Source organism: Leptopilina boulardi, unplaced genomic scaffold, assembly GCF_019393585.1.
Source record: "Leptopilina boulardi isolate dan_hultmark-lab unplaced genomic scaffold, ZJU_Lbou_2.1 LbouV2_366, whole genome shotgun sequence".
NCBI classification, from domain to species: domain Eukaryota; kingdom Metazoa; phylum Arthropoda; class Insecta; order Hymenoptera; family Figitidae; genus Leptopilina; species Leptopilina boulardi.
Genome location: NW_026137936.1, coordinates 1031159 through 1058393, shown reverse-complemented (window position 1 = coordinate 1058393; position 27235 = coordinate 1031159). Strand labels below are relative to the sequence as shown.

General features: G+C 28.4%; 1 protein-coding gene across 3 annotated transcripts in view; it reads right to left on the bottom strand.

The window, feature by feature from the left end:
- Nucleotides 1-4673: 4673 nt before the first annotated feature.
- The window catches only part of LOC127286918 (inactive dipeptidyl peptidase 10), a 163201-nt gene continuing 140639 nt past the window's right edge, over nucleotides 4674-27235 (bottom strand). For all 3 annotated transcript variants that reach the window (XM_051313564.1, XM_051313565.1, XM_051313566.1), the window contains 8 exons: nucleotides 26399-26451; nucleotides 25748-26299; nucleotides 20860-21178; nucleotides 20294-20472; nucleotides 18577-18799; nucleotides 11524-11968; nucleotides 10644-10849; nucleotides 4674-7280 (listed from right to left, as the gene is read on the bottom strand). In XM_051313564.1, coding sequence (XP_051169521.1) covers nucleotides 7179-7280; nucleotides 10644-10849; nucleotides 11524-11968; nucleotides 18577-18799; nucleotides 20294-20472; nucleotides 20860-21178; nucleotides 25748-26299; nucleotides 26399-26451 — 2079 coding nt within the window. In that variant the 3' untranslated portion in view covers nucleotides 4674-7178. The remainder of the gene's footprint in view (nucleotides 7281-10643; nucleotides 10850-11523; nucleotides 11969-18576; nucleotides 18800-20293; nucleotides 20473-20859; nucleotides 21179-25747; nucleotides 26300-26398; nucleotides 26452-27235) is intronic.

Below are 27235 nucleotides of genomic sequence, written 5' to 3'. Positions count from 1 at the left end.
AAAAAATTTGTTATTGTAAATATCTCGAAAAATACGAATACGAAACGGTCAAGTAGTGGGGATGGTCAAGTTGCGAAGTATGCAGGTTGCGAGGATTGCCTGTAACTGGAAAATATATTGAAAAATAATTTTTTTATGTTGAGAAATAATTTTTTTTAAAAGAATGGTTTCCTGGAAAAGGAAAAAATCCTTCCTCCTTGTTTCAAAAACTAACTAATTTATTTAATTCTCATTTATTTCATTGACTACTATTTTTTTTTTTTTTTTGAATAATAAATACTTTTTTGAAATCATACTAACTGGAAAATATGTTAATAAGGTAATTTGGATTAAAAAAATGTTTTCCTGGAATGGAAAAGGAAAAATATCCTTCCTCATTGTTGAAAAAATAAAAAAGAAAGAAAATTAATACTTGCACCTAAAATTAGCTTAGAATTATATATGACGTGGTTATTATTTTGAAATTAATTTATGAAAGCGCTAACTAAATTTTTGATTAAAGTGCATTCATCGCGTATCCTAATGCACTATACATTATATCGTACATTATCAAAATAATTAAACTAAATGTGATAATGTTATTTATTTTGAAAAACTATTTAATTTTATTACTTACGAATTTTTGTATTTGTTTTCTTTTTTTATAACAGGTTTAGAAAATAAACATTATAAATTTCACTCATCACATCACCTTTGTCATAGCAGAACTGAGTATTGAATAAAATAACAGAAAATTCTATTAAGAAATCGATGGTAAGTGAAAACCTACATTTAAAGATAAAATCTTACAATTTTTTTTTCGAAATATTAAAAATAATAAAAGAGAAAATGTAAAAGCATGAAGGTCAATCGTGTGCAGTAGCATTGATTTTTCTATGTTATACGTTTTTTTTTTTTTTTTAAAATATTATTTAACAAAAGGTTTTGCTTATTATTTTTTATTTTTCATATTATTTTGTATAAAATAAAACAGAAGTTTTTATTCTACTTATTTGCGTTCTGCTTTTGCAATTTTTGTTCATTCAGTTTAGACTAAAATGTTTCTTCTAAACATTCTTTCATCATTCACTTAATATAAGAAAATAAGACTGCATAAAAAAAAAGAATTTCAAATTTTCTAATAATTTCCATGTATATATTTTATAATAATTATTTCAACACTTTTTCACATCGCCTTAGATTCTAAACATATTTTATATTTTTTCAAAAAAGAAAATATAAAATTTTGAAATATCAAAATCGTTCTAGTAACCCTGTGAGTGGGTAAAAATTATAAGGAAAACAATATTTTCAGGTAATATAACAGTTTATTGAAAACACTTTGTCCGCCCGATACTCAGGCTGAGCTTCGCTGATATTAAAAAACGCAGAGTCTTAATAACATGATTATCTGTTAGGTGTTACATGGAAGATAGCTGATTCAAATAACAAAACTGTCAGTTTTAATTTACACGAGAAAAAAAAATTTTCTAGTGCATTAGCAACTCCAGTTTATTTTTAATTGACGTAGACTTTTGAGGCTTTCCAGGTTTTTTTCTCTTTTGTGCAAATCAAAATCTGCAAATTCATTATTAACTATATCAATAATCATTATATTCTATAACATTAAATATTCACTATACAATTTCTATATTCATTAACCATGTTTTAGGCCTAAAATATATATATATATATATTAATTGTGATATACAATTATAAAAAAAAACATTTATGAAGTTTTTAACGATTGGATTTGAAAGATTACGATTTGACAAAAGTGATCCCTGAGTAAAAAGAAAATCGAATAAATTAACAATTGACAGTTTTGAAAAAGAATCTGAATATTTTTTTTTTTTCACGTCGAGTTCCGCTTTTATCGGCGTCGTCATAATTCTAGCGGCGATATTAAGTTATACCAAAGCTATAGATATTTCTATGCGCTGCTACCAAAGATTTCTTGCAAGAAATTCATAATACGCGTGCTTTTGTTTGTTTGCCATCGCATTGATCATTATTATTAAATACAATACAACTATAATCGATTTCTGTCATTAATTAGATTTAATAATTGATCGTGGCTAGGGTAAGAATCACGCAAAAATTGTAGAAAAAAAAAAAATTCAAATGTTAAACATTTCTATACTCTTAAAATTTTAATTAATCTCAAAGTCCAATTAAGTGGCTTATTTTTCACAAATTTGATTAGTTAATTTTCACTGAAAATCAATATGAGACATTTCATGATAAAAGGGACCTAACGTAGCAAAATACTTTAGGCTCATTTTTCCATGAAGGTGCAAGAAAAAATGAGCTTAACCTAATTGCCGCGTTAGGTTTCTTTCATTGTGAAGGTGGAAAAAAATTAGAGTTATCACATTGAAAAATTATGCATAATTTTTAAATGTATTTGTATATAACTTTTTCTCCTCAGCAGTGAAAAATAACTCAATTGAAATTGGTGTATTTTTCACTAATTTATATTAAAAAATTTTTTTTTTTATTTACAATAATTTTTTAAATGTAAGAATTTCCTCTTCTTTTTGATGAAAAAAAATACTTATTCTGCAAATATAAAAATTAGAGATATAATTATAAGTATTCCTTACATATAAATAAATGGACTCTAAAAAAATAATTTGACTAAAAGAACAGGATAAGTTGTTTTTGTTATTACTTTTTTTTTAAGTCAATTTATTTACACGGAAAAAATTAATTCAGTAGATTTTACAAAACTATCACGAAGTAGCGGATACAGCTCTTTACGAAACTGAGTGTTGTAAAATGTCACTAAATATTCAGGATAAACTTCAGAAATATTCCGTATAAACAATAAAATTTCTGTAGTTTATCCGAAAATATCCATCACATTTTACAAAACTCTGTTTCGTAAAAAGCTGTATCCGCTACTCCGTCACAGTTTTGTAAAATATATACTGAATTAATTTTTTCCGTGTATGGTTTAATTATTTACATTGTCTTTTAAAATAAATATTTCGATATTATATATAATTAGAGTAGAATATTAATTATACAAATGATAGAGGTGAAAATTTTTACATTACACATTTTACGTGAAACTTCCCTTGCTCCTTCGGACCGAACCGGATTCTAAATTAATCAGCCTTCGGTAGGAACAACGCGAGCTTCCCCTTTGAAAAGAAGTCATTCGTTGATCCGAAGTCAATAATTTTATTTATTTATTTATTTTTTTTTTCGACGGTCGACGTTAGATATTTCTTTGCAGAATCGCTCACCTATATAATTACACCTATTTTCATTAATTAATATTATACCTATTCTGTCTTAATGCATTTTGAGAAATATTTCCTATCTCAATTTATAGTAAAATTTATTTATTTTTTTTTTATTTTAATGATAAATTTGTTTACTTGAATTAAATAATTGAATATCGTGATATAATGGCAAATTTTTCACTCTTTGCTGTTTCATTAAATAATTTTCATTTTAATTAAAAATTAATTGTACAATTCGCCCCAGGCCCGAGGCGTATTGGTACAGTAGAAATAAAATTATAAAACATAAAAGTTCAAAACATTATTATTAATTGTGAATTGAGATTTGTACAATAACATTAATATCAAAAGTTTGATAATTTTTTTTTTTCATATTTTATCGAATTTTTTTTTTATTTCTAAAATTATAGAATATTGTAGCAAAACAAAATCTATAAATTCATTTTCCTTCCTCGTGGAGGAAGCTTTGTAGTCCTTTCGTTTGTAAAAATTTTCAAAGTGTCGGAAACAAATTTTTCTCTATATAGAAACATGTTATATGAGATCCTGATCAATTGTCCGGATGTATGTATGTGTGTGGATCCCTTTTTTGTTTAGACGATAACTTTAACAGGTTTTAATGGATTTGATAAAATTTGGTAGGCTCATTTATCATATTAATATCTCAAATCTGACCAAAGAATTTTAAAAAATAACCCAAAAAAAAAAATTTTGTCGTCTTTTTCCAAAAAATTTTTTTTTTAATCGAAAAAAATTTTAAATAGAAAAATTTAAGGTTATATATAATAAAATCGTATTCCTTAGGTCAAGACAAATTGATTGATATATATATATAAAGTATAGTTTTAATTTAAATTTAAAGAATTAATGAAATTTAAAAAATCAAAAATTCACATTTTGGCAATAAAATTTTGTAAATATTTAAATTTAAGTTTATAGATGAAATAATTGTATTCCTTACATGAAAACGAATCGATTGGTATATAAAAAATTTACATTTGAGGTAAATTTAATAAATTAATGAAAGTTAAAAAATATAAAATACACATTTTAGCTGAAAAATTTTATATTTATTTAAATTCAAGTTTAAATATAAAATAATTGTGTTCCTTGCATTAAAACGAATCGATATAATTGTAAATAATTATAAATTATATATTATTTTTCATTAATATTTAGAAATTTCGGTTAAAATATGAATTTTTGATTTTTTAACTTCCATTAATTCTTTAAATTTAACTCAAATGTTTATATTATTATATTATTTTTGTATGTTTATTTCAATGATAATGCTTTCTCCACGAGGAAGCAAATTTTTTCGCTGATCGTAAAATGTTCATGTAATGAATATCTGAATTTACAACTTGTTTTGGTTATTTTTGTTCTATGAAGGGTTGTCCTTGAATAAATTGAAATGTTCGAGTACATCCCGGTTTCCCCTGTGGGTATAGATTAAAAATGATTAATTTTAATAAAATTTCAATTATTATTTAAATTTATAAATTTTACTATAATTGAAGTAAATATTTCTCCACACAATCACTCGAAGCTCGGTAACTGGACGTTTCATGACACGAAGGCTTTTTTTACACCCTGATTATTTAGTGACCAATTAAAAAAAATTTTTTTTTTACCTAATTGTTCTTATCAGTTTCTTATTAATTTGATATATCAATAAACAATTATTTAATTTCAATCACTTTCTATACAGTTTAGTATAAATGTAGAGTAATATATTTTTAAATTATAAAAAAAAGTTTTTTCATCATAGAAAAAAATGATACATTTTATTTCAATATCAAAATTATTCCAAAAAGTTTATTTCATTTAGGTTTTTTAAATTTTAATATAAAGAACGTTTTATTTAAACTCGTTTGTATGAATAACTAAAGAAATATGGAAAAAAGTAATTTATTTGAGTAAAAATATTCAACTTTTCCAAGTATTCTTAATTTTAAAAAAATTTGAGAATTTTTCAATTTTTTTTTTTTCGTGTATGAGAAAGCAATATTATTGAAATAGCAAATTAAATGATATTAGTTTGTACTATATTAATAAGCACCATATCACATTTTTTGAAAGATAGATAAAAATTTATTAATTATTAATTTAATAAAATATTAAAAGTTACAATTTATTAATAATAAAAATCTATTAAATTTATTGTTGTTATTGTGTCACTTTTTTTCCAATGATTGATTACCGAAGACCGAAACTTCGCGTGAATAATATTACATTACGATCGAACGACATAGTTTTCCTCACAATAATTAATAATATCGGTATTAGTATCTCTTTTTTTTATTGTTTGATTAGTTGCACTAGCCTTGATTGTCGGCATATAAGGGCTGCTGGCGTACAGCAATAAGTTTTTTTTTTTTTTTTTTTTTTGGCGTGCGATTCTTAGAGCGCGCCTTGTCGACCAAAAAATTACACCGTTCTCTCACAAAAAGCAAACTGATAATATATATATATATTATAATGTGTCGCATTTTAGTTGCATATTTATTATAGGTGAACTAAAAAAAAATTAATCTTTATTAACAACTTACAACTGTATAACAATTTTCAAATTTTTCTATATAACAAATAGCAGTCGCAACAATTTGTTAAAATTCATCAACTTTTATAAATAACAAAATTAGATTGTGGAAAGATTGAAAAATTCTATCTCTACTAAAAATTGAATTGCTGATTATTTTATTTTTTTATTATTTATTTTTTTTTTTTTTGCTGAGAGTGCGGCTTGATGTGTCGATCGACAGTTGTGTGTGTGTGTGGTTTTTTTTAGTGTATATGTATGATAGTAAGAGGGGCAATTATGTACAAGTATAGTTTAATGTCGACAAAGGGGAACGACTTTCTAGACGCGAAACATTATAGTAAGTATTTGTATTAGGCGTAAAAGCTGTACAGTAAAAACATAGGTTAGCATTATTTTTATTTAAGAAAACGGAGGCTGATGGTACAACGATTTTTAGGCTCTGGATCATCCCCATCAATGGCTGTGTAATTCTTTTTTAAATCGACTTCAGATACTTTTCATTTTTATCTTTTTTTTTTGATATTTTTTTACACTGTATGATCATGTTTTATTTTTTTATTATTTAATTTTAATATATTATTGAGTTTTATTTATCTTAGTTTTCTATGTCTTTTAGTTTTATATAATTTAATTTAATATATTTCAGTTTAATAAACACTTGATGTTATTAATCACAAAAAAAAAAAATAATTAACCTGAAACAGCGAAATGTTTCATTACAAGAGCAAAAATTTTAATTGTTTCGCTTAAGTCTTTCACACTAATCTAGTGAAACTTTTCATTGTTTTAGATAAATTTTTTTCCTATGATGATTAAATGTAAAATGAAAAATAAAGAAAAAATAGATTCCTTTTTTTGATTGGTAATCTGAAGTCGATTATTTATGTATGGCGTGATGATCCAGTGAGAAAAGCGAATAATTTTTGCCATAGCAAAGAGAGCTCGTATAATGATGCATGATGAGTATACAACGCTTTAACGATATAGTACAAATATGATAGAATCCCCTTTTTTTTCATTAGTTTTTTTTTTCTGTTTTCATAAGAATTAATTTATTCGCACCTTTCCATTTCTGACGCAGACACACACACGATAGTCTCTTTTTTTTAACTTATAAATCTTTCTCTAAAAGCATTCACTCTCGTTCTTCATCAATTTGATTGCATTAACAATAAACGATCTTATACTATTAATAATTAGAAGAAACTTGGAAGGTGCAAGTTCGATTTTTTTTGTTTTTAATAAACATTTCACGTCGACAATTCATTAAAAATCACGATTCTTCATCCCATCGTTTCTTCCGCGCGAGACTCCTTTGGCGACGGTTTTGTTGATGTTTCTTTTCTGATCATAGAAGCAAGTGCGGCGTCGATAACGAGGAAGTAATGGGTTTTGAGGCACTAGGAGGGATCCAAAACGAGGCAATTGGCCAGGAAATCCTCCATGGAACGATAGGCGTGCTCGAGCACACCAGACAGGGCATGATCTTCGTCAGCATAACTCTAGAATTTTATTTCACAATTTAATAAATATGTCATTATAGTGAAAAATTATTAAAATTTTTTTTTTTATTTATTTTATTTTTAAATAGAATTTTTTGTTTACTATCAAAAATAATGGATTATGAAAGCGTAACTGAAATGATATAAAATTTTATGATCCTGTTTTTTTAATGTCCAATCACATCAGAGCATGTGGCTGTTGAATCTTTAAATTCATGTCATCCATATTTATACACTGAAAAAAATTTGCTTCGCATTAATGACTACCTATTAACCATAGCAACTTTAAATCTAGTCAGCGTAACCAAGCATCCTAGTCAATTCAGTTATGTACACTGAGAAAAAAAATTTAGTGTTTGCAACAAAATTGTTTGGTTAGGCAATTTTGGTTCTTGTAACCAAATTTTGGTTGACTGAAACAAAATTGTAGAGTTATCTCAACCAAACATTTGGTTAGACCAACAAAATTATTTGGTTGAACATTTTTAAATTCCAACCAAAATTCGGTTACGACAACAAAATAATTTGGTTAACACAACAAAATAGTTTGGTCTAAAAAACCAAATGATGGTTTGTTGTTCTAACCAAAATTTGGTTGCGACAACCAAATAATTTGATTCGCTCTCATCTCATAGCTTAAGAGAACAAAAAAAAACTGTTTATTTGACCAACCAAACATTTTTGTTGACCTAACAAAAAAAATTTGGTTGAGCTAACCAAGAAGACTAGAGACAGGAGAGTAAACTCGACCGTTTTCTCATGCAGAGCATTGAGTCAACAGTGGTAGGTATATGAGGGCGACCCTTGATTGCGTCAACTACTCTTTTCGATTCTGCGCATCTTTCACACACATTTACCGAGAAAATGTGTATAGTCAAAGATATTTGTATTGGGCATAGTCATGGGCGTAGTAAAATTCGCGTGAATGCACAGCTGATCAGCTGTTGCTCAAAGGCGAAAAAGTAAATAGATTATATTTATCGTAAAGAAAAAAAATTTAATCTTTTTAATTGTCTTTTACAAGAACCAGTGAATAAAAAAACCATTTGAATAAAAGCAATCTTCGTTAAAATGATGGTTGCAAATATATAATTGCTTTACATCAAGCCGGTATTTTTTCAGGTTATGTCCAATAGCATTTAACCATTCTTTTCTAGACTTCTACAACAAAAAATGGTTATAATAAATAAATAAACAGTAAATTAAAACTTTTGAATATTTTTATTTAACATTTTCATTTTTTAATAATTATTATTAGACATTATTACTATAATAAAAACATAAATAATATAAACTAATACAAGTCCAATATGACATACCTCGTCCTTCGGAAAGGGAAATAATGTTCGATGATTTTCTTTATCTTCATCATTATCACAGCAATTAGTTACACAACACTTTCCACTCATTATTGATCAAATATAAATTAACTTAACATTTAAAAATTGCTAATTTTGTAAACTAAAACAGGCTTTTTTGACTTGACGGCCATAACAAAAACAAATCACATGTAAGATATATACGTCATACATACATATATATATTATGCGCAGAATCAAAAAATAGATACTTGACGCCTTCTAGGGTCGCCCTCATATACCTACCAGATTTGTCTTACCCCCACTACTCTACTTTACTCTCCTGTCTCTAGTCTTCTTGGAGCTAACCAAACATTTTGTTATGCCAACAAAAAACACACAACCAAATTTTTCGGTTGACTCAAACAAATAGTTTGGTTGCTTAAATACCAACAAAATTTTTTTGTTGGCCCAACCAAATTTTGGTTAATCTGACTAAATATTTTTCTCAGTGTAGCTTGGTTAATATTGTCAAAGTCGATTTAGTAGAATTAACCCCTTGTTTCCTATAGTTATATTAACTAAAGTGTTTGGTTAATATCGCATGTATCTATAGTCATGTATATATAGCCAATGTAACTAAGAAACTAGGACCAAAAAAAAGATACCCGTGTCTGGCCGTTTTGCTATATTAGGTCATTTTTTGCTTTTAGGGGTAAAAACAACCCTTAATTGAAAGGTGATAGGAAATCTTGTACAAAAAAATAATTTTTTATAAAACCTGGTATCTCGGGGTTTATCGGGTCGCTGATTACGAATCTGATGTCAGATTTTCAAAATTCAAAATGGCGGATCCAATATGGCGGTCAAAATTTATAAAAATTCACCAATTCATTTGAAAGTTGTTATTTAGGGGTTTTTGGGGTCGCTGATTACGAATGTGATGTCAGATTTTCAAAATTCAAAATGGCGGATTCAATATGGCGTTTGAAATTTATAAAAGTTCGTCGAATTCACTTGAAACTTGTTACTTGAAGGTTTTTAGGTTGCTGATTACGAATTTGATGTTGGCTTTTCAAAATTCAAAATGGCGGATCCAATATGGTGGTCGAAATTTATAAATGTTATTATGTTATTATTATTATTATTATTATTATTATTATCTTATTATCAGCGACCCCAAAAACCCCTAGACACCAAGTTTTATAAAAAATAATTAATATTTATAAATTTCGACCGCCATATTGGATCCGCCATTTTGTATTATTATAATCTGACATCATATTCGTTATCAGCGACCCCAAAACCCTTCAAGTAACAAGTTTCAAGTGAATTAGATGAACTTTTATAAATTTCAATTGCTATATTGAATCCGCCATTTTGAATTTTAAAAATCTGACATCATATTCGTAATCAGCGACCCCAAAAACCCCTAAGTAACAACTTTCAAATGAATTGGTGAATTTTTATAAATTTCGACCGCCATATTGGATTCGCCATTTTGAATTTTGAAAATCTGACATCAGATTCGTAATCAGCGACCCGGAAAACCCCGAGATACCAGGTTTCATAAAAAATTATTTTTTTGTACAAGATTTCCTATCACCTTTCATTTAAGGGTTGTTTTTACCCCTAAAAGCAAAAAATGACCTGATCTAGCAAAACGGACAGACACGGGTATCTTTTTTTTGGTCCTAGTTTCTGAAAATCATTGATTTTTTCGTGTGTGAAAAAAAAGTTGAATTTTGTCGGACGGTGAGATACCTAGTTATTCTGATAAACTTCCCTAGTCATTCCGACTAATTGTCGAAATCAACTTTGACCAAGATTACCTAGTGGGTTCCTCTCGTAACCAGGCAAATTAGTGAATTCCTGGTATACGGGGGTTAGGAATTTTTTTCAGTGTATTTAATCATAAACTTGAAATTTTAATTAAAAAATTTATTTTTCAATAACATTGAATATAAAAATGTGTAGTAAAAGTGAAATTCATTCAAGAAAAATAATAAATGCAAAAAAATTTTTTACTCCTTTTTGAATGAATTCAAAGATAAAAAAAAATCACCTGATATCTGAAGATCACTCCTGCCTCAGACATAGCCTTTGCAAAGGCAACGCCGTGCGTGTAAGGCGCTGTAAGATCGGCTAAGCCGTGAAGAAGATAAAGACTATTACTTGGCACCAGTCTGGCACGTTGTGTCAAATCAGCCTCCACATAGCCCTTAAAATTATCTGCTGGTGCTCCTAAAACGCGTTCCGTAAAAGCCGAGTCTAAAATCATAAAAAAAAACCAAACATCCTGTTTAAAGAAAATGCACACAGGTTTCCTTCTCATCTTCTTAACATTCTCATAAAAACCCATTTTTCATTAAGATAAAACCAACTTAAAATTTTCATCAACTAAAAATGTTCTTTTTTTTTTTTTTTTTAAAAAAAAAGGGAAACTTTATTTCTCATTTTTCTCACACAGATACATATCAAGCTTTTCTCATTTTTTATCCAATTTTATATCAGTAATAATCACTTTTTTTTTACAAAATTCACTTCAGTCATTGGATATATATGTAAATTTATAATACACCTAATATATTACAGAGAGATATATAAATCAAGTAACTTTCTTCGTTGGTAATAATGTTAAGTATACTAGGGAATGAAAATGCACTTGAGTAAAGATATTATATATACACTAGAGTCTACTCTAAAAGACAAGTTTCCTTTGAACTAACTTTCTTCATACCTCGAATAGTTATTTTATTTTCATTTTAATTAAATGGAATAAATTACACACAATGAGGTGTAGAATATTAGACCAGTTTGTTCATTAAAATAATTATAGAAATTTTTTTTTAAATACTTCATTGATTAAGAACGATAAATTTTTGGACTTAAGACTTGTTAAAAGAAGATTTTTGAAAAAATTTAATTTTGAATAATAAACTCACTGAAGTAGAGCCAATCGGCGATTGGATTGACAGAGACGCCACATTTGAAAACATCCTGCTGACTACCAAGCATCATTGCAGTTACATATCCACCGTAACCCCATCCCCAAACCCCAACTCTCGATTCATCCAAGTACTTGAGAGTTTCTAGTAGGTGCCTAAGTACAGTGATTTGATCTTGAACTTCGACACCGCCGAGTTTTCGAAAGAGGGCTCGTTTTTCTTGTCCTCGAGCGCCACGGACATCGAGTCTGACGTACACCACGTCATTATGACTCGACATATATGTACCCCAATCTATACTGAACTTGTCCGTGACCGCTTTGCTACCAGGTCGGCCATTCACCTCAACCAGTACCGGAAATGCGGCGTCTCGAAGCTCTTCTCTCCAAGACGGTGGCAACAAAAGCTGCACTTGCGCGCTCCACCCTTGGGGCAATGTTATCTGCACAAAAATTTATACAAACATTATTAATGAGTGCGCGATTAATGAAGAAGTTTTTTCTTTTTTTAATGTTTATTTAATTATTTAGATAAAAAGATGTTATTTTTAAACATTTTTTGACCAATATATTTGTCATCATCATAAAATTTTTATATGGCGCGTTTCGACTAAATTTTTGTGTCCTCATCTTTCGATTTAAAAATATTTTTTTTTTAGTTAATTTTAAAAAATGTTCCAGTCAGAAAAACTGCTAACTAGCAGAGCAGAGCTGCTAAAAATTTAGTTGTGACGTATAAAAAAAAGTCAGACAATTTTTAAACATTCGCTTTAATATCAAATAAGTTCGCTTCGTATACGAGATCCTCGATTTCGGTGCGAGTGTCTTGTCACATTTATCTGATTTTTTAGTAGTAAAATATTTTTTACCAACGACTGATAAAACAGATTAGACTGATTTAATCGATGATAATTCTCAGTCAAAACTATTTTATCGGCTGCTGATAAAACAGATTAGACCAATTAAATCGATAATAATGCTTGGTTCAAAAAACTGTTTTACCTACTGCTGATAAAACAGTTTAGACTGTTTAAAACTGTTTTAACGAGTTTTAATAACGTAGAGTTGTTTGATTATCAAATACGCAGTAATTCCACAGACAAAACTATTATACCGATTGCTGGTAAAACTTATTTGACGGTTTACATAAATTTAAAACAGTTTTACCGACTGCTGATGAAACAGATTTCATGGATTACATCGGTAAAACAGTTTTCAAATAATTATTTAGTGATTAATTAATTAAATTAATAAAAAATTTAATTATTAATTGAATTGCTTCCTCATGGAGGAAGTATTGTTTTCGCGAAATTTTTCGAACTCATTTTTTTGACATATCTTTATGTTTTTTGACCTCAGGAATCCAAAAATGACATTTTTAGAAAATGTCATTCCGTATGTGTGTGTGTGTGTGTGTGTATATACATTACATTTTCATAAATATCTCAAATTCTATAAGAGCTTTAAGGCTGAATTTTTTTTTTAAATTGTAGATCTCACTTGGGGACATAAAATGAGAAAACTTTGGGACAAATTAATACATATTAACTATATTTTTTTTGACTTAAAATTTTTGAAAAATCGTTTTTTGCCCATAACTTGAAACACATGTTTTGAAAGTTGGGATGTTTTTACTTAATTTTGTAGAGTTTTTTAAGACGCATTTTTTGAGCTATTGATGAACAATCTGCTATCATTTTATCCAAAGTTATTGACATTTTAAAAATCATAAAAAATCGTTTTTTGCTCATAACTTTAAAAAAATGTTATGACACTTACAGTTTTTTTAGTTTCATTTTGTAGAGATTTTCAAGACGCATCTTTTGACCTATTAACGAACATTTTACGATTACTTTATCCAAAGTTATTGACATTTTAAAAATAAATAATATTGATAAAAACCTGTTTGCATTTTTTGTTCAAAAATCTTTATGTATCTGTAAAATCATTATAATTAGATTAGAAAGCTTTTTCTTGGTGATAAACTTTTTTTAATTTTTATGCAAAACATACCCAAAACTTTTATTATTCCTAATATAGGGTGAATGCGCTAGTAGTCGGACACTTAAGGATACGATCTCATATTATGCTTTTTTTCTTGAAATGACAAATAACTAGAGTTTTTTCAAGTTTAATTAAAAGTTTCAAGTTTTTTTAAATAAATATAAATAAAAAATCGTAAACTGATCGCAAAATATCTCCATGAGGAAGCAAAGTGTTCATGGAATGAACACAAAAATACATACTTCAACTTGGCAGCGGTTTTTATTTTTTGTTTCAGGTAAAGAGTGGGGATTTTTTTTAATTCATTAAAATTTTTGCAGTTTTACATTATACGGGAGTGTTCGAACTTAGTGAAAGTAACTGTTGTTTAATTTATATAATTAATGTAAAAAATATTTTCTTTTTGGGAGTGTTAATTTGACATTTTTATAATCGCAAACGAAATTTTCTTAGGATGTTTAAAAACTTGTTTTCGTTGTTTGTCTGTCGTTACATAAATATGAGACAACACGTTTCGCGCGCGTCCGAATTATAATTAAAACCGTGATCATTTTTTTTCGCGAATATTAAAAGTTTATTTTAATTTGTGAAGAGGGGATGGGGAAGGTAAGTTGAATTCATTATACCAGGAAGTCTCTAATAGGCCTATATCAGTAAGTTCTTTTTATTTTCAATAATGCATGATATATTTTTAATTTATATACCTATTAATTTCTACACTGCAAAAACTGTCCGTCTTAAAAGTGCAAAATACGTATTGTTTTAAGACGTTTTCCGCGTTTAAGACACAAAATATTTCTTAAAACAAGACGTGTTTTGTAATTTTAAAACGTACAGTTTTTACAATGTACCAATTTATTTACTTTGAAATTATAAAAGGGTAAGAATTCCTGAAGTGGCCCCCTAATATTTTTTGTGTAATAGAAAAAAGTGATACTCATATATTTTAGTAGTCCATGATGTCACTAAAAAACCCCTGAAACGATTTTTCAAAATTCGAATTTTTTCATAAGTTATAAACAATTAAACTTTTTTGCAACGTTTTGGAAAAAATTCTGTATCTTGAAATTGGCCGAACCGATTTTAATAAAAATTGGTTTGGAGAAAGATTAAGATACGTACTTTTGATAAATAAATAAATTATGAATAAAAAGTATAATTTGTTTAAACAAATTATATTGTTAATTTTTAACTTTATAAATTAACAATGTTCTCAGTCGATTTTTCCAATTTTTTTTATAGCATCATAAAAAGGGGCTTTTCACGATTCCATGACAAAAATAAAAAAGTGGGATTCTCAAAAACTTTAGAAGATACAGAATTTTTAGTCTTAACGCGCGCGAGTTTTCTGAGTAGCTCACGCATACGGCACGGCATCTCCCGCGCGCTCCGCGCCAACCAAGACTCCATATAAGAGTTCCCGATTATAATATTTTATTAACTCAATTAAACTGAACAGTTGTTTATATGTATTTTATTATTCATATCATTTTTTTAATAATTAATAATTTTTGGCTTATAAAACGTTTTCGTTTTCTTTAATTTGTTGATGGCTGCTTTGCACGAAAAACAAATGAACTGTCCTATTAAATTTTTAAATCTATAATTCCACGAATTAGGCACTTTCACAAGATTTTTATAAACTGCTTTATGTTCGTTTTTTTTCAACGGGTTGCAGCAAGTATTTGCTTTTGGGATATTTTAAGATTTGTTTTTATATCACATACGCGAAAAAGTAAAATTTTTAATATACAACGTGAAAAATACTAATCGAAACAACAAACACGGACTTACATTTATGTATACGTAAAGAAAATACTATGATCTAAAAACGAAATTATCATGTTAGGTGAATGACCAGACGATTGTCGCGATTCTTTTGTTTTCACGTGAAAACGCGCAAATTTTCATTCAGTGCGCATAAACGTGAAATTTGTTAAAATTTTGACAGCAAACGTTAAACAATGCGGTCTAGAAAAATAAAACACGGATTCGCAATAATATATTTTATTATTCATTGATACATAAACAAAGCAATTAAAAATCGTTGAAAATTTATCATTAAAATTAAATAATCAGAAACTTATTATAAACAGAAATTTTATAAATAATAAAAATTATTAAATATAAACAAAAATGATATGAATAATAAAATACATATAAACAACTGTTTAGTTTAATTGAGTTAATAAAATATTATAATCGGGAACTCTCATGGAGTCTTGGTTGGCGCGGGGCGCGCGGGAGATGCCGCGCCGTATGCGTGAGCTACTCAGAAAACTCGCGCGCGTTAAGACTAAAAATTCTGTATCTTCTAAAGTTTTTGAGAATCCCACTTTTTTATTTTTGTCATGGAATCGTGAAAAGCCCCTTTTTATGATGCTATAAAAAAAATTGGAAAAATCGACTGAGAACATTGTTAATTTATAAAGTTAAAAATTAACAATATAATTTGTTTAAACAAATTATACTTTTTATTCATAATTTATTTATTTATCAAAAGTACGTATCTTAATCTTTCTCCAAACCAATTTTTATTAAAATCGGTTCGGCCAATTTCAAGATACAGAATTTTTTCCAAAACGTTGCAAAAAAGTTTAATTGTTTATAACTTATGAAAAAATTCGAATTTTGAAAAATCGTTTCAGGGGTTTTTTAGTGACATCATGGACTACTAAAATATATGAGTATCACTTTTTTCTATTACACAAAAAATATTTGGAGGCCACTTCAGGAATTCTTACCCAAAAGAGAAGGTTAAATAGTCATAAATCTTTTTGTAGAAAAAAATATATTATAGGTGCAAAAAAAACTGGGGATTTCCGTTGATCATGCATCTGACATCGAATTTTCAAAATTTTAAATGGGTTAAATATGAGGGACTTTTTTTGTTTGCTTAAAATTCTTTACTTGAGGATTTACAGGGTCGCTGGTTATAAATCTAATCTAAACCTTATAGGGTCAGTCGGGGTAAATCCGAACGGGGGGTAAATCCGAACGCTAATTATTTCAGCTTAATTAAAATTTTTAAAAATAAGTTCGATATGAGAATTTTTACCTCAGATCCTCTTGAAGAGATTCTAAGTATTATCCCATTTTTTGTTTGTTAATTAGCAACAGCATAAACAAAGATAACAAGTATTGCAAAAAAGATTGAAAATCAAAGATGACACTCTTTCAGTATTTTGTCTCGTATTTGAAGAAAAAGAAGCTAAAAATTCATTTTATTATTTATAATTGTTTGTTATGAATACTAGAACAGAAACTATATTTGATTTTTGCCTTCTGTAAAATTTTATTAATAATATCAGACCGTTCGTATTTACCCAAAAAAATTGGAAAACTGGGGTAAATCCGAACGGTATTTTTAATAATTTTTTTTTACATCAAAGCCACACAAAATTGTTTTTATTTGATTACACTATTATTTTAACATTATAAAAGTACATAGAAAAAAGTTTTTCTTTCTATACGTATCCTCGTTAGTAATTAATAAGCAGAAACTTAATCTCTGTTCTCTCGAAGGAGTGTTTCAATTTTTTTGCCAAATGGTTTGTTGAAAAAAGTTTTTCAGGATCTTAATAAAATTTGGTATTCTACGGTTTTTGGGGTCGCTAATTACCAATTTGAAGTCAGTTTTTCAAAATTCAAAATGGCGGACGAGAATTAAAAAATTCATTGGATTCGCTCGAAAATTGTTACTCGGGGGGTTTCAGGGTTAGCAAATTTGATCATTTTTAAAAATAAGTTTTAGGAAAGTCCGCCATTTTGAATTTAAAAAATTTGACTTTTATTTTTGTATTTACATTCAATCACTCCAAAATACTTTCTGTACCAAGTTTTGCAAAAATCCGTTATGATTTGATAAAGTTATTGAAGGTTTTAATTGTGTAATGCATTTTAATTTTTAACCTGTTTGATTTTTGTATTTATATATGATGCATTATTACATAATAGGTTTATTATCGTATTTTTTTTGAGTTTTTACATAAGTTTAACAATTGCAATACTTTAAATTTATTTTCCCTAAGATTTTTCTGAAATACAGTGGCGTTCGTATTTACCCCCATATTTTAGGAAAGTTACAAAGTATCGAGGTAAATACGAACGCTAAGTTTCCTGCGATTGTAATTTATCAAAAATTTTTTTTACCCCATAAAATTGTTCTATGGAAGTAAAGTAACAACTTCATGCACCAGAATACCGGAAGTATTTTTTTTTAAAGAAAAAACTTATGTTATTGTTGAAACTTACTAAAAGCGTTCGGATTTACCCCAGTTGACCCTAATACTAATTAATAAATAAGTATTACAAATTAATTAAATTTAGAATTGTAAATTCATTAAATAGGACATTGAATCGACTATAATTTTTAGTAGGATTAACTTTTTAAAAAGTATATGAATTTTTCTCTGATTTATAATATATAATTTTTTTCTTCTTTCTTTTTATTAAAAATAGTTCATAAATTACTATTTTATTGTAATTATTTTCTTCCAGTTATTAGAAATGACGAATTATTATAAAATTGAACAGATTTGAAAATATTAACGTGAATATTCACATTTTGAAATAAATCACTTATAAAAGCATCAATTATATTTTAAAATATGCTTCAAACACGATGGAACATGATTTGAAAATATGGTGAATTCATTCGAACGGTAGCACTTTCAAGTAATATTGACAAATTTTATTGGCTTCCGAGTGTGTTTTCAGAATAAATATCTTCACATTTCTCTCACTAAAGTTGTTTTTAGGTTCGTGAGTGAAAAAGTAAATATTAAAAGGGTAGGGGACGTTTTCATTAACAGTGACTTCAAAGACTCTCTCGAGTATATTTTCAAAAAAAAAAAAAAAAGAAAAAAAAACTTTTTTAACGTTTCGCATTTCTAAATACTCTTTGCTTTATAGAGGGACTTGTTTAAAATTCCTTTCCACGTTGTCGGAGCTATTATATATATTTGTTTAAATATTCTACTAGATGGAGTGAGATATAAATGTGATATAATGAAAATAGTTTGTGTTGTATACAAAGGATGAATACCTCAAAGCTTCTTCTCGTTGGAAGTGCCAGTTGTGATAGTCGGTCCCCACGCTGTATTCTGGTATCATAAAGGACTCGTACCATTTTGTGAGTTGTTACAGAATGAACACCAGCTAGAGGGAGGCCAGGACCTTCACAGTGCAGGACATAAAATCCTTGACCATTATCTTCCACTGGGGGATTCACGGATGCACCAAAGTGTGTGCAATTTGTGTAGTATAATCTGGGGAGAAATAATTGTATTTAAAATAACATTTCATTTTACCTTGATAATGTTTAATCTCTACTTTTTTCAATTAATTTTTAAATTACAATAACTTCATGCCTTTTTTTTTATAAATTACTCTCCACAAATTTGTATTAGTGAGAATTCGTTAACTAATTTAAATTAGTGAAAATTTCTACTAATTTTTAGTTATTTTTCACTAAAACTTTGGTAAAAAAAAATATTACTGAATCAAGTATATTTTACTAAAAATTAGTTCACTAGGTAGGAGAAACTAGGGCTGAAAGTGACGGAGGTAAGTTGTGCCGATAGGAATATCTCAAAAACAAAAAACAAAATTTTGAAAAGTGAAAGTGAGAGAAAGTAGTGCTTCACTCCTGCGCACTACTTCTCTCACTTCCACTTTTCAAAATTTTGTTTTTTGTTTTTGAGATATTCCTATCGGCACAACTTACCTTCGGCACTTTCAGCCCTGGTTTCCCCTATTGATGTATACTTATTAATCCACATTAATTTTTGATTTTACATTGTCAGGAACGGTTCTATCGCAGGTACGACAAAAAATTACAAATTTTACATTCTCACTTTGGTATTTTCTGGTAACAATAAATAATAATTTAAAAACAAAACAAAAATTGTTCCTTTTAGTTAAAATATTATATTTTTAAATGTAAAAAGTGTTTTTTTAAAATTTATATTAAAAAATGCCAAAGAAATAGTTAATAGCCTATATTCTGCGTTCTGAAACGGATATCTGCCGTAATTTATGATAATTAGGAATATATTGATGTAATTACAATATACTAGGCAATATTATGCTAATTTTAATATAATTTTACTACTTTTGAATGGAGTTTGGTGGTATATAATAAATTCATATTCAGTAGAAATAAACTTCAAAGTTTGCAAACTATCCTGTTATTCTTGCAGGAGTGAAGTTTTGTGGTTTGCAGAAGTTTCCTTTAAAATAATGTTTGTGAGCATTCCGTGGCAGTCCATGTGATGCATGGATCTAGCGGTACGGTGTCTTTTTCTTCTACTTTTTTTTTTGAAATATCCTAAGTTTCTTGGAATACGAGATTTAAAGTCTTCAGGTCTGGCCATTATAAAGAAAGAGAGACAAGCATGAACTTTTAATTAATGCAAAATCAAACAAAAAAGTCTAGTCAAGCTTCAACTTGACCAAGATCTTTCCACCTCATGAAAATTTGATCTTTCAATTTTGTCTTGTAAAGTTTAAATTGCGTGATAGTATTACACGACGAAAAAGTTTCGATACTGAATGCGAAGTTTTAAAAATTTAATTAACTTTATAAATTAAGATTGTTATATTTCTTCCTTCTTTTCGTATATATAGAAGGAAGTTGGTAAAAATTTTCAATTGTGATTTTTTGCCTAAGGAATTTAAAATTGAATTCAATTTTGAAATTGGAAAATTTTACTCCCAAATTTAATGATGTTTGAATCTTTGATTTTTTTATTTATACTAACCGACTACTCCATAGAGCCTCCCCAAGATCACAAGTGATGCACAATGGTTCCGAATGTCGAGAATTATCGGCTTTTGGATCTCGCACTACATAAAGATGTTTTTGACCTGGTTTATTTTCCCTAGTTCCTAAGTAATAAACTAAATGTGATGAGGTGTCCCATGAGAGAATTTCACTGACCTATGGAGAAAATTTCGTTTAAGAAAAAGGGAAAAAAGTATAGCGGAATTATCATGCAAAATTGACTATTGCCCCAAAAAAGCTAAAACTCATGTCACATGTGATAACAATATGACAAAAAATTCCACCAAATATTATTTTAAAAAATGCATTTTTGTAGGAGCTGTGTTTCATTGAAATCGGTTCGTTAGATTCCGAAAAAAATTAATTTTTTGATTTTGCTTTCTCCCTTTATTTTTTTTAGACAATATTTGGTGAAATGTTTTATTAAATTGTTATACTATTATGTAACATGAGTTTCATCTTTTTTAGGGACAATTTTTTATGTTTATTCTGCTGTAAAAATAATTTATATTTTTATTAAATATTTAAAATTAAGATACATACCTCATAACGACCGTGAGATAGAACAGCGATCCTCTTCTCTGTCAGGGTGACATGTTTAATGTGAGTGAAGTGTTCTTGGCTTCCCTCTTGTACAGATGCCAGGAGCAGGAAACTGTCTCCATCGGGTGCGAAAACGGGATGCGGTTGAGCGTCCAGCCACTGGCCTTCCGGAGCCCTTTCCGTGTGAGTTTCCTCACACTCCCAGTTTGGTGCTCGACAGGCTGATACTACAGACAAGTTCTGCGACCTTGTCATCCAAACCACCGCAACTTGCAAAGAATCCTCACCTATCCATCCAGCTGAGATGATATAATATTCCCTGAAATTGATCAATCTTCATTTTAATCTCTTTCTTTTTTTCCTTTCTACTATATAAAAGGTTAATTTATGTTTTTCATTTCATTATTAGCGATCATTTTTTTCGAATCAAATTACTTCAAAATAACCATTGATCGAGAAAACCGGGAAATAGCCTGGAATTAGTGAATCAAATTACAGACAAGTATACGGTTTTGAGAATCAATACTAATTTTTTTTTCATTGTAACTAATTTATCTTACTTGTAGCTAATATTATTATAAATGACCCTTAAAAATTTATTTATCTTAATAATAATTAACAAATCTATATGTACTTTTTATAATTTGTGTTTATAGTTTGCACCGCGGTTTGCATTAAAATTGAAAATCCTGTTTGACCTGTTTAGACGTAGTAAATAATTGTGAGAATGAAAATTTTTAAATTTTCTATAAGCTACACGCAGAGTATTAGGACTTTCTAGCAGTACACTACTTGTATTTATTTCGCACGCCCTCTGCCGTCAAGTTTTAGTACAACCAAGCACTGTATTTGCACGGTTCCTTACTAAATTATACAAATACTGTGCTTGATCGTTACCAAAAATTGACGACAGAAGACGTGCAAAATAAATATGTACTGCTAGAACTTTTCTCCGTATAAATATAGCTTCAGGAATTCTCTATTAATTTAATTTACGATTAAAAAAAACTTTGAGTTTGTCTGTTATGATTTGTTTGTTAATAATTTGTCATGTATACGATTTCGATAAATTAAAAACAATATTTTTTCTCACACTTAACAAATGACAAAAAAATAGTATTATACACGAGAAGAAAAAGTGTTTTTTTTTTATTTTTAGTATCGGACTTTTAATGATGATTTTGTAATTTTTAAGGGGAGGCACCACCCCCAATTTTGACCCACTTAAATTTAAATTATTAAATGAGGTTATATTTTTTTTCATGCCTCATTTGGGTCCTAAAAACATATAAGGTGGTCAAAAAAAGAAAATTTTAATTTTTGACCATTTTAGAATTTTTATTTTTTGAAAAAATTAATATTTTTGAAAATCCATGCGAGAGATTCTGACAAATCATTAAAAAAGTGTGAAAAAAATTTGACGATGAAAAATACTTGAAATTGTGAAAGAAGATATATATTTAATAGTAGAGAGCAATGATGTTTTAACTTATATTTTTCGCTCTTTTTTTGAAAAAATTAAAATTTTTGAAAATCCATGCGAGAGATTCTTAAGAATCATTAAAAAAAAAGAGTGGAAAAAAATTGTCGATGAAAAATAGTCAAAATTGCAAAAAAAGATAGATATTTAAAATATTAATTTTTTTAAGACTTTAATTTCTAAAATGGTCATAAATTAAAATTTCATTTTTTGGACCATTCTGTATGTTTTTAAGACCCAAATGATGCAAGAAAAAAAATAAAACCTCGTTTAATAATGTAAATTAAAGTGGGTCAAAATTGGGGGTGATGCCTCCCCTTAAAGTCTAACAAATAATAAAAATTAGTCAACTGTTATTTTTTAAAAATAGTATTAAAATATTTTTAACACTTTTTCTTCCTGTGTATATTATATTACAATTAAAAAATATAATTTCAAAGTATATTAAATATGTCGAAAGGATTTTGCAAATTTTATTACTTTTATACCTGCATCTCGAGTTTGTATGTTGACATTGAAGTACAATGGGTATTTTAAGCCGAAGGTCATAAACAATGTGAATTGAAAATCCCAAAGATAATATAAAATTCAATCAGTTGCAAATCGTGTCTTGACGTGATTAGACGTGGTCAACGTGAGTGTAAATTTTAAAATCAAAAGTTTGCTGTATTAAAATATAATATATTTCCTTTATTCTCTTTTACTTTATGTTTTTATATTTGAAAGTGAATAACTTAGGGAGTGCACGAATCTTTTAATACGCGAATTAAATAAATTTTTGACATTTTTTTAAAAATTATTTTAGTAAATTTTTTGGGTGGTTCCGGGAGTGTGCGAAATTTTTAAAATCGCGATCGTTTAAATATTTAGAAAAAGTATTTTGTTTCTTAAAATTCAAACGTGGTTCCGGGAGTGTTTGAAATTTTTTAAATCGCGTATGTTTTTGCAACGTTTCATGGTCTAAAATACAATGATACATCGAGTACAGGATAAGGTTAGAGATATATTTTTTTTATAAATAATAGTTACATGCAATTGTTATTTCACTAAAAAATTTAAAAATTTTACGTTAATTTCTTAATTTACAAGAAGTTTAGTACTATTTTGAAGATCACGAAATTATCTTGTAAAAGTATTAATTACAATTTATAATTAGAGAATTTTTTATAAAAATTGTATTTTTGTTTAAAATTTATTTAGAAAAAAATGATAACATTAAATTTTAATTTTCAACAATTTCTTTTAACATGCTATTAAAGTTCTTGTCCACAAAACTGATCATGTAATTATATAGACTAATTTTGTTGTGATTAATAATTCTAAACATCTTACTAACATATTTTTTAGTTTTCTTTACTATATTTTGAAATTAAAATATTATGTTCAAGTTTATTTTATATATATATATATATTTATTTGTTGGTCTTGTGTTATTCTAAATTTGTATGTAATATGAAAGAAGCACTAGTAATGCTGCGGGTACTAAATTGATAATTGACGGTAATCTGTGTCAGCACTCAGAACGAGCAAAGTGTTTTGCTCACTTACAGACGCTGTTATACTTATGCATACTCGATGTTAACAAGCATTGTTATATTGATATTTACAAAAAAATTAAAAATTCTCATACTTAGGTATATACTATAGTAAATCCATATTTATAAATAAAAAAAAACATTTTTTCTTTTTATAAAAAAAAATTCAGAATTTTAGAATGGGTATTTTTAATAAAGTAGAAAACTTGTATCTATCTATTGATAATTTTCAAATTTTAAGTAAAAAATTCCGTTTCTCGGTGCTTTAGAAGCAATGACAGTTATAATAAAAATGGGTGCAAATATTTCAGTGTGGATTATATTCGTCATTATTTATAGGTTAGAAATTCGTTTTAATAAAAATCATAAAATTTCCTTATCTCGAGGTATCGTATAAAAAGTGAAATATTATCTTTTAAACATTTATATTTTTGTTAATATTTCAATTGTTTAATCTTTTCAATCCCATAATTAGGACACTTGATAAATAGCTACAAGAGGTACTGCACCTATGGTTTTCAGGGTCGCTGATTACGAATCTGAAGTCAGCTATTCAAAGTTCAAAATGGCGGTTCCAATATGGCGGACGACTTTATTAAAAATTAATACAATCAGCTTGAAAATGGTTATTCAGAGGTTTTTGGGGTCGCTGATTACGAATCTGGAATGAGTTTTAAAAAATTCAAAATGGCGGATCCAATATGGCGGACGATGAAATTAAAAATTGAACAAATTTGCTTAAAAGTTGTCACTCGAGGGTATTGAGAGTCGCAGATTACAAATTTTAAGTCATTTTTTTAAAATTCAAAATAGCGGATTCAATATGGTGAACGATGAAATCAAAAATCAAACAAATTTGCATGAAAGTTGTCACTCGATGCTTTTTGGGGTCTCTAATTTCGAACTTAAATTTAGTGACAACTTTCATGCAAATTTGTTTGATTTTTGATTTCATCGTCCGCCATATTGAATCCGCTATTTGATTTTTTTAAAAATGATTCAAGATTCGTAATCAGCTACCCCAAAAACCCCTGAGTAACGATTTTCAAGTAAATTAGATTGATTTTTAGAATTGTCGTCCGCCATATTGGATCCACCATTTTGAATTTTTGAAAACGCACCTCAGATTCGTAATCGGCGAACCCAAAAACCCACGAGTGACAACTTTCAAGCAAAGTTGATATTTTTTTACTTTTTCTTATCCCCGCCATATTTGATCCGACATTTTGAATTTGCATATACGATTTGAGATTCGTAATTAGCATACCCGAAAATATAAAAAGCACCCCTGATTTCAATTATAAGTTAGTAACTTAATTTTATTACAATAAAGGTTAACTTGAAATGAATACCCGGATCAAATAACTCGACCGACGCTCGGACGAACGCTTTATTACCAGTCAAGTAGAAGTGACAGCCTGTGGGCGGCTCACTGCTACCCGACTACCATTAGAGCGTGCGTCCGAGCGTCGGTCGAGTTATTTGATCCGGGTATTCAAATAATGTGTTGCCGTATATAAATATGTTAATAACAAAAAAGTATAAATAATATAGATTTATTTGTTACAAAACTACTAAATACTAATTGTAGAAACTTGAAAATGAAAAGTATGCAATTATTTAAAATTTTACTTTAAACTATTTTTAATAAATTGATGGCTTTAAAGGTGGTCGATATATCGACAACTGGGACTGAAAGAGTTAAGGAAAAAAATCCGATGCAATAAGTATATTGTCATTTGATTTTTGTTTCGATTAGAAAAATTTTATTTTGGTAAGACATTGAATACTTGATATTTCTAATTGTATTGTATTCTTATCCCTAAAAATGAATCCATCGCGAAAAAAATGTTAAATTATTCAATTAACTTACTGTCCATCTAATGCAGGAGGTGGTCTTAGTCTCATTTTTATAGGTTGCATTGTATTGGTAACATTGGTAAAACTGGTGTTATTATTTATGTCAATTATCCAGAGATCAACCTCGGGATTTGGTGAACCAGGAGTGGGATATCTGATGGTTCGTGATGGTGGGAAAGTGCCTCGCTTAGTGGCCGTCGTTGGAATACCACCAAAGCCATTTTGACCGATTTGTGTTCCAAACCATGGGAACTCGAGTTCAGTGACTTTGGTGTCATTGAAACTCGCAAAGAGAATATGCGATCCATCTGGACTTGACCATATTGCCTCGGGTCTTGGTAAAACTTCTTCCTGATAAAGCCAATCGGGAACACCGTTGTACACTACTCCTGGCACTCCAGTGTCTGTCAAGCGAGCGTCCTCCGTGGCCGAAGGCGAGATTCTCAGATAAATGTCGTTCTCCGATATCATGAGGAGGGTTGTCGTGTTCCCAAGCCAGGACGCATGCTGAAGGCGCGTCTGATAGAGCTTCGAAAAACTGTGGAGGCGAAGTGGCATATGATGGCTGTGGAGAATTCAGAGAATGTCATCACGTTTTCTTCTTTTTTTACTCCTTTTTTTATATAGGGATTTTGATTTTTCATCTTTTTTTTCCTCTACTTACTCGTTTGTGACGTCGTACACCGTGTAATGAGCAGTAAAGGTGTGCCGGAATACCTGTAAAACATAAGAAAATTAAACTCCAAATGATTTTTATTTAATTTTCTAGAAAATTTATTTTTCGAACATGAATTACGTTGAATTTTTTTAAAATAATGCCTCTATCTTTGAACCTTATACAGTAGGAAAATCGAATAATTCTTTTCAATCGAGTCTTTATCTTAAATCTACCCTTTTAACCCGGATTTACTTTGAATGCATTAAATCCTTGCGATTTCTTTTGAGAGTTTAACTTTATGACATTTCCTTTAAAAGAATGTTAAACTTTAACTCGTCAGTCATAAAATTTAATACTAAAACACTAAATTTCCGTATATAGAAAAAAATGTACATGTACTTTTGAATTTTTTATTTTTAAATTATAAAAAGTTTCTTTATCATATAGAATCAATGCTAATGTTATAAGTCGATATAGCTATTAATAAATATGTCACTGTGGATTAAGTTTAACATCCCTTTGAGGATTACAGTAGTAAAAGGCAGTTAAAATCAGACACAACTCATGATTTTTTTTTACATGTTTCAATATGAACGATAAATGTGGAATTTACTCGAGTCGAAATTTAATCCCTCTTTTCAACCTATTTTCCCTCGAAATTTTAAGGTGTAAAGAGAGTAAAAAGAGGTTTTAGTTTATATAGAAATTCAACCCTCTTTTCAACCTCGAACCGTGCGGTTATTTCCATTTCTGTATAAAACCTCATAAATCCTTCAGCGTCTTTTATTCATAGCGCATGCGTTTTTAAGTACGCACTAATTATAATTTAAAAACCATTCAAAT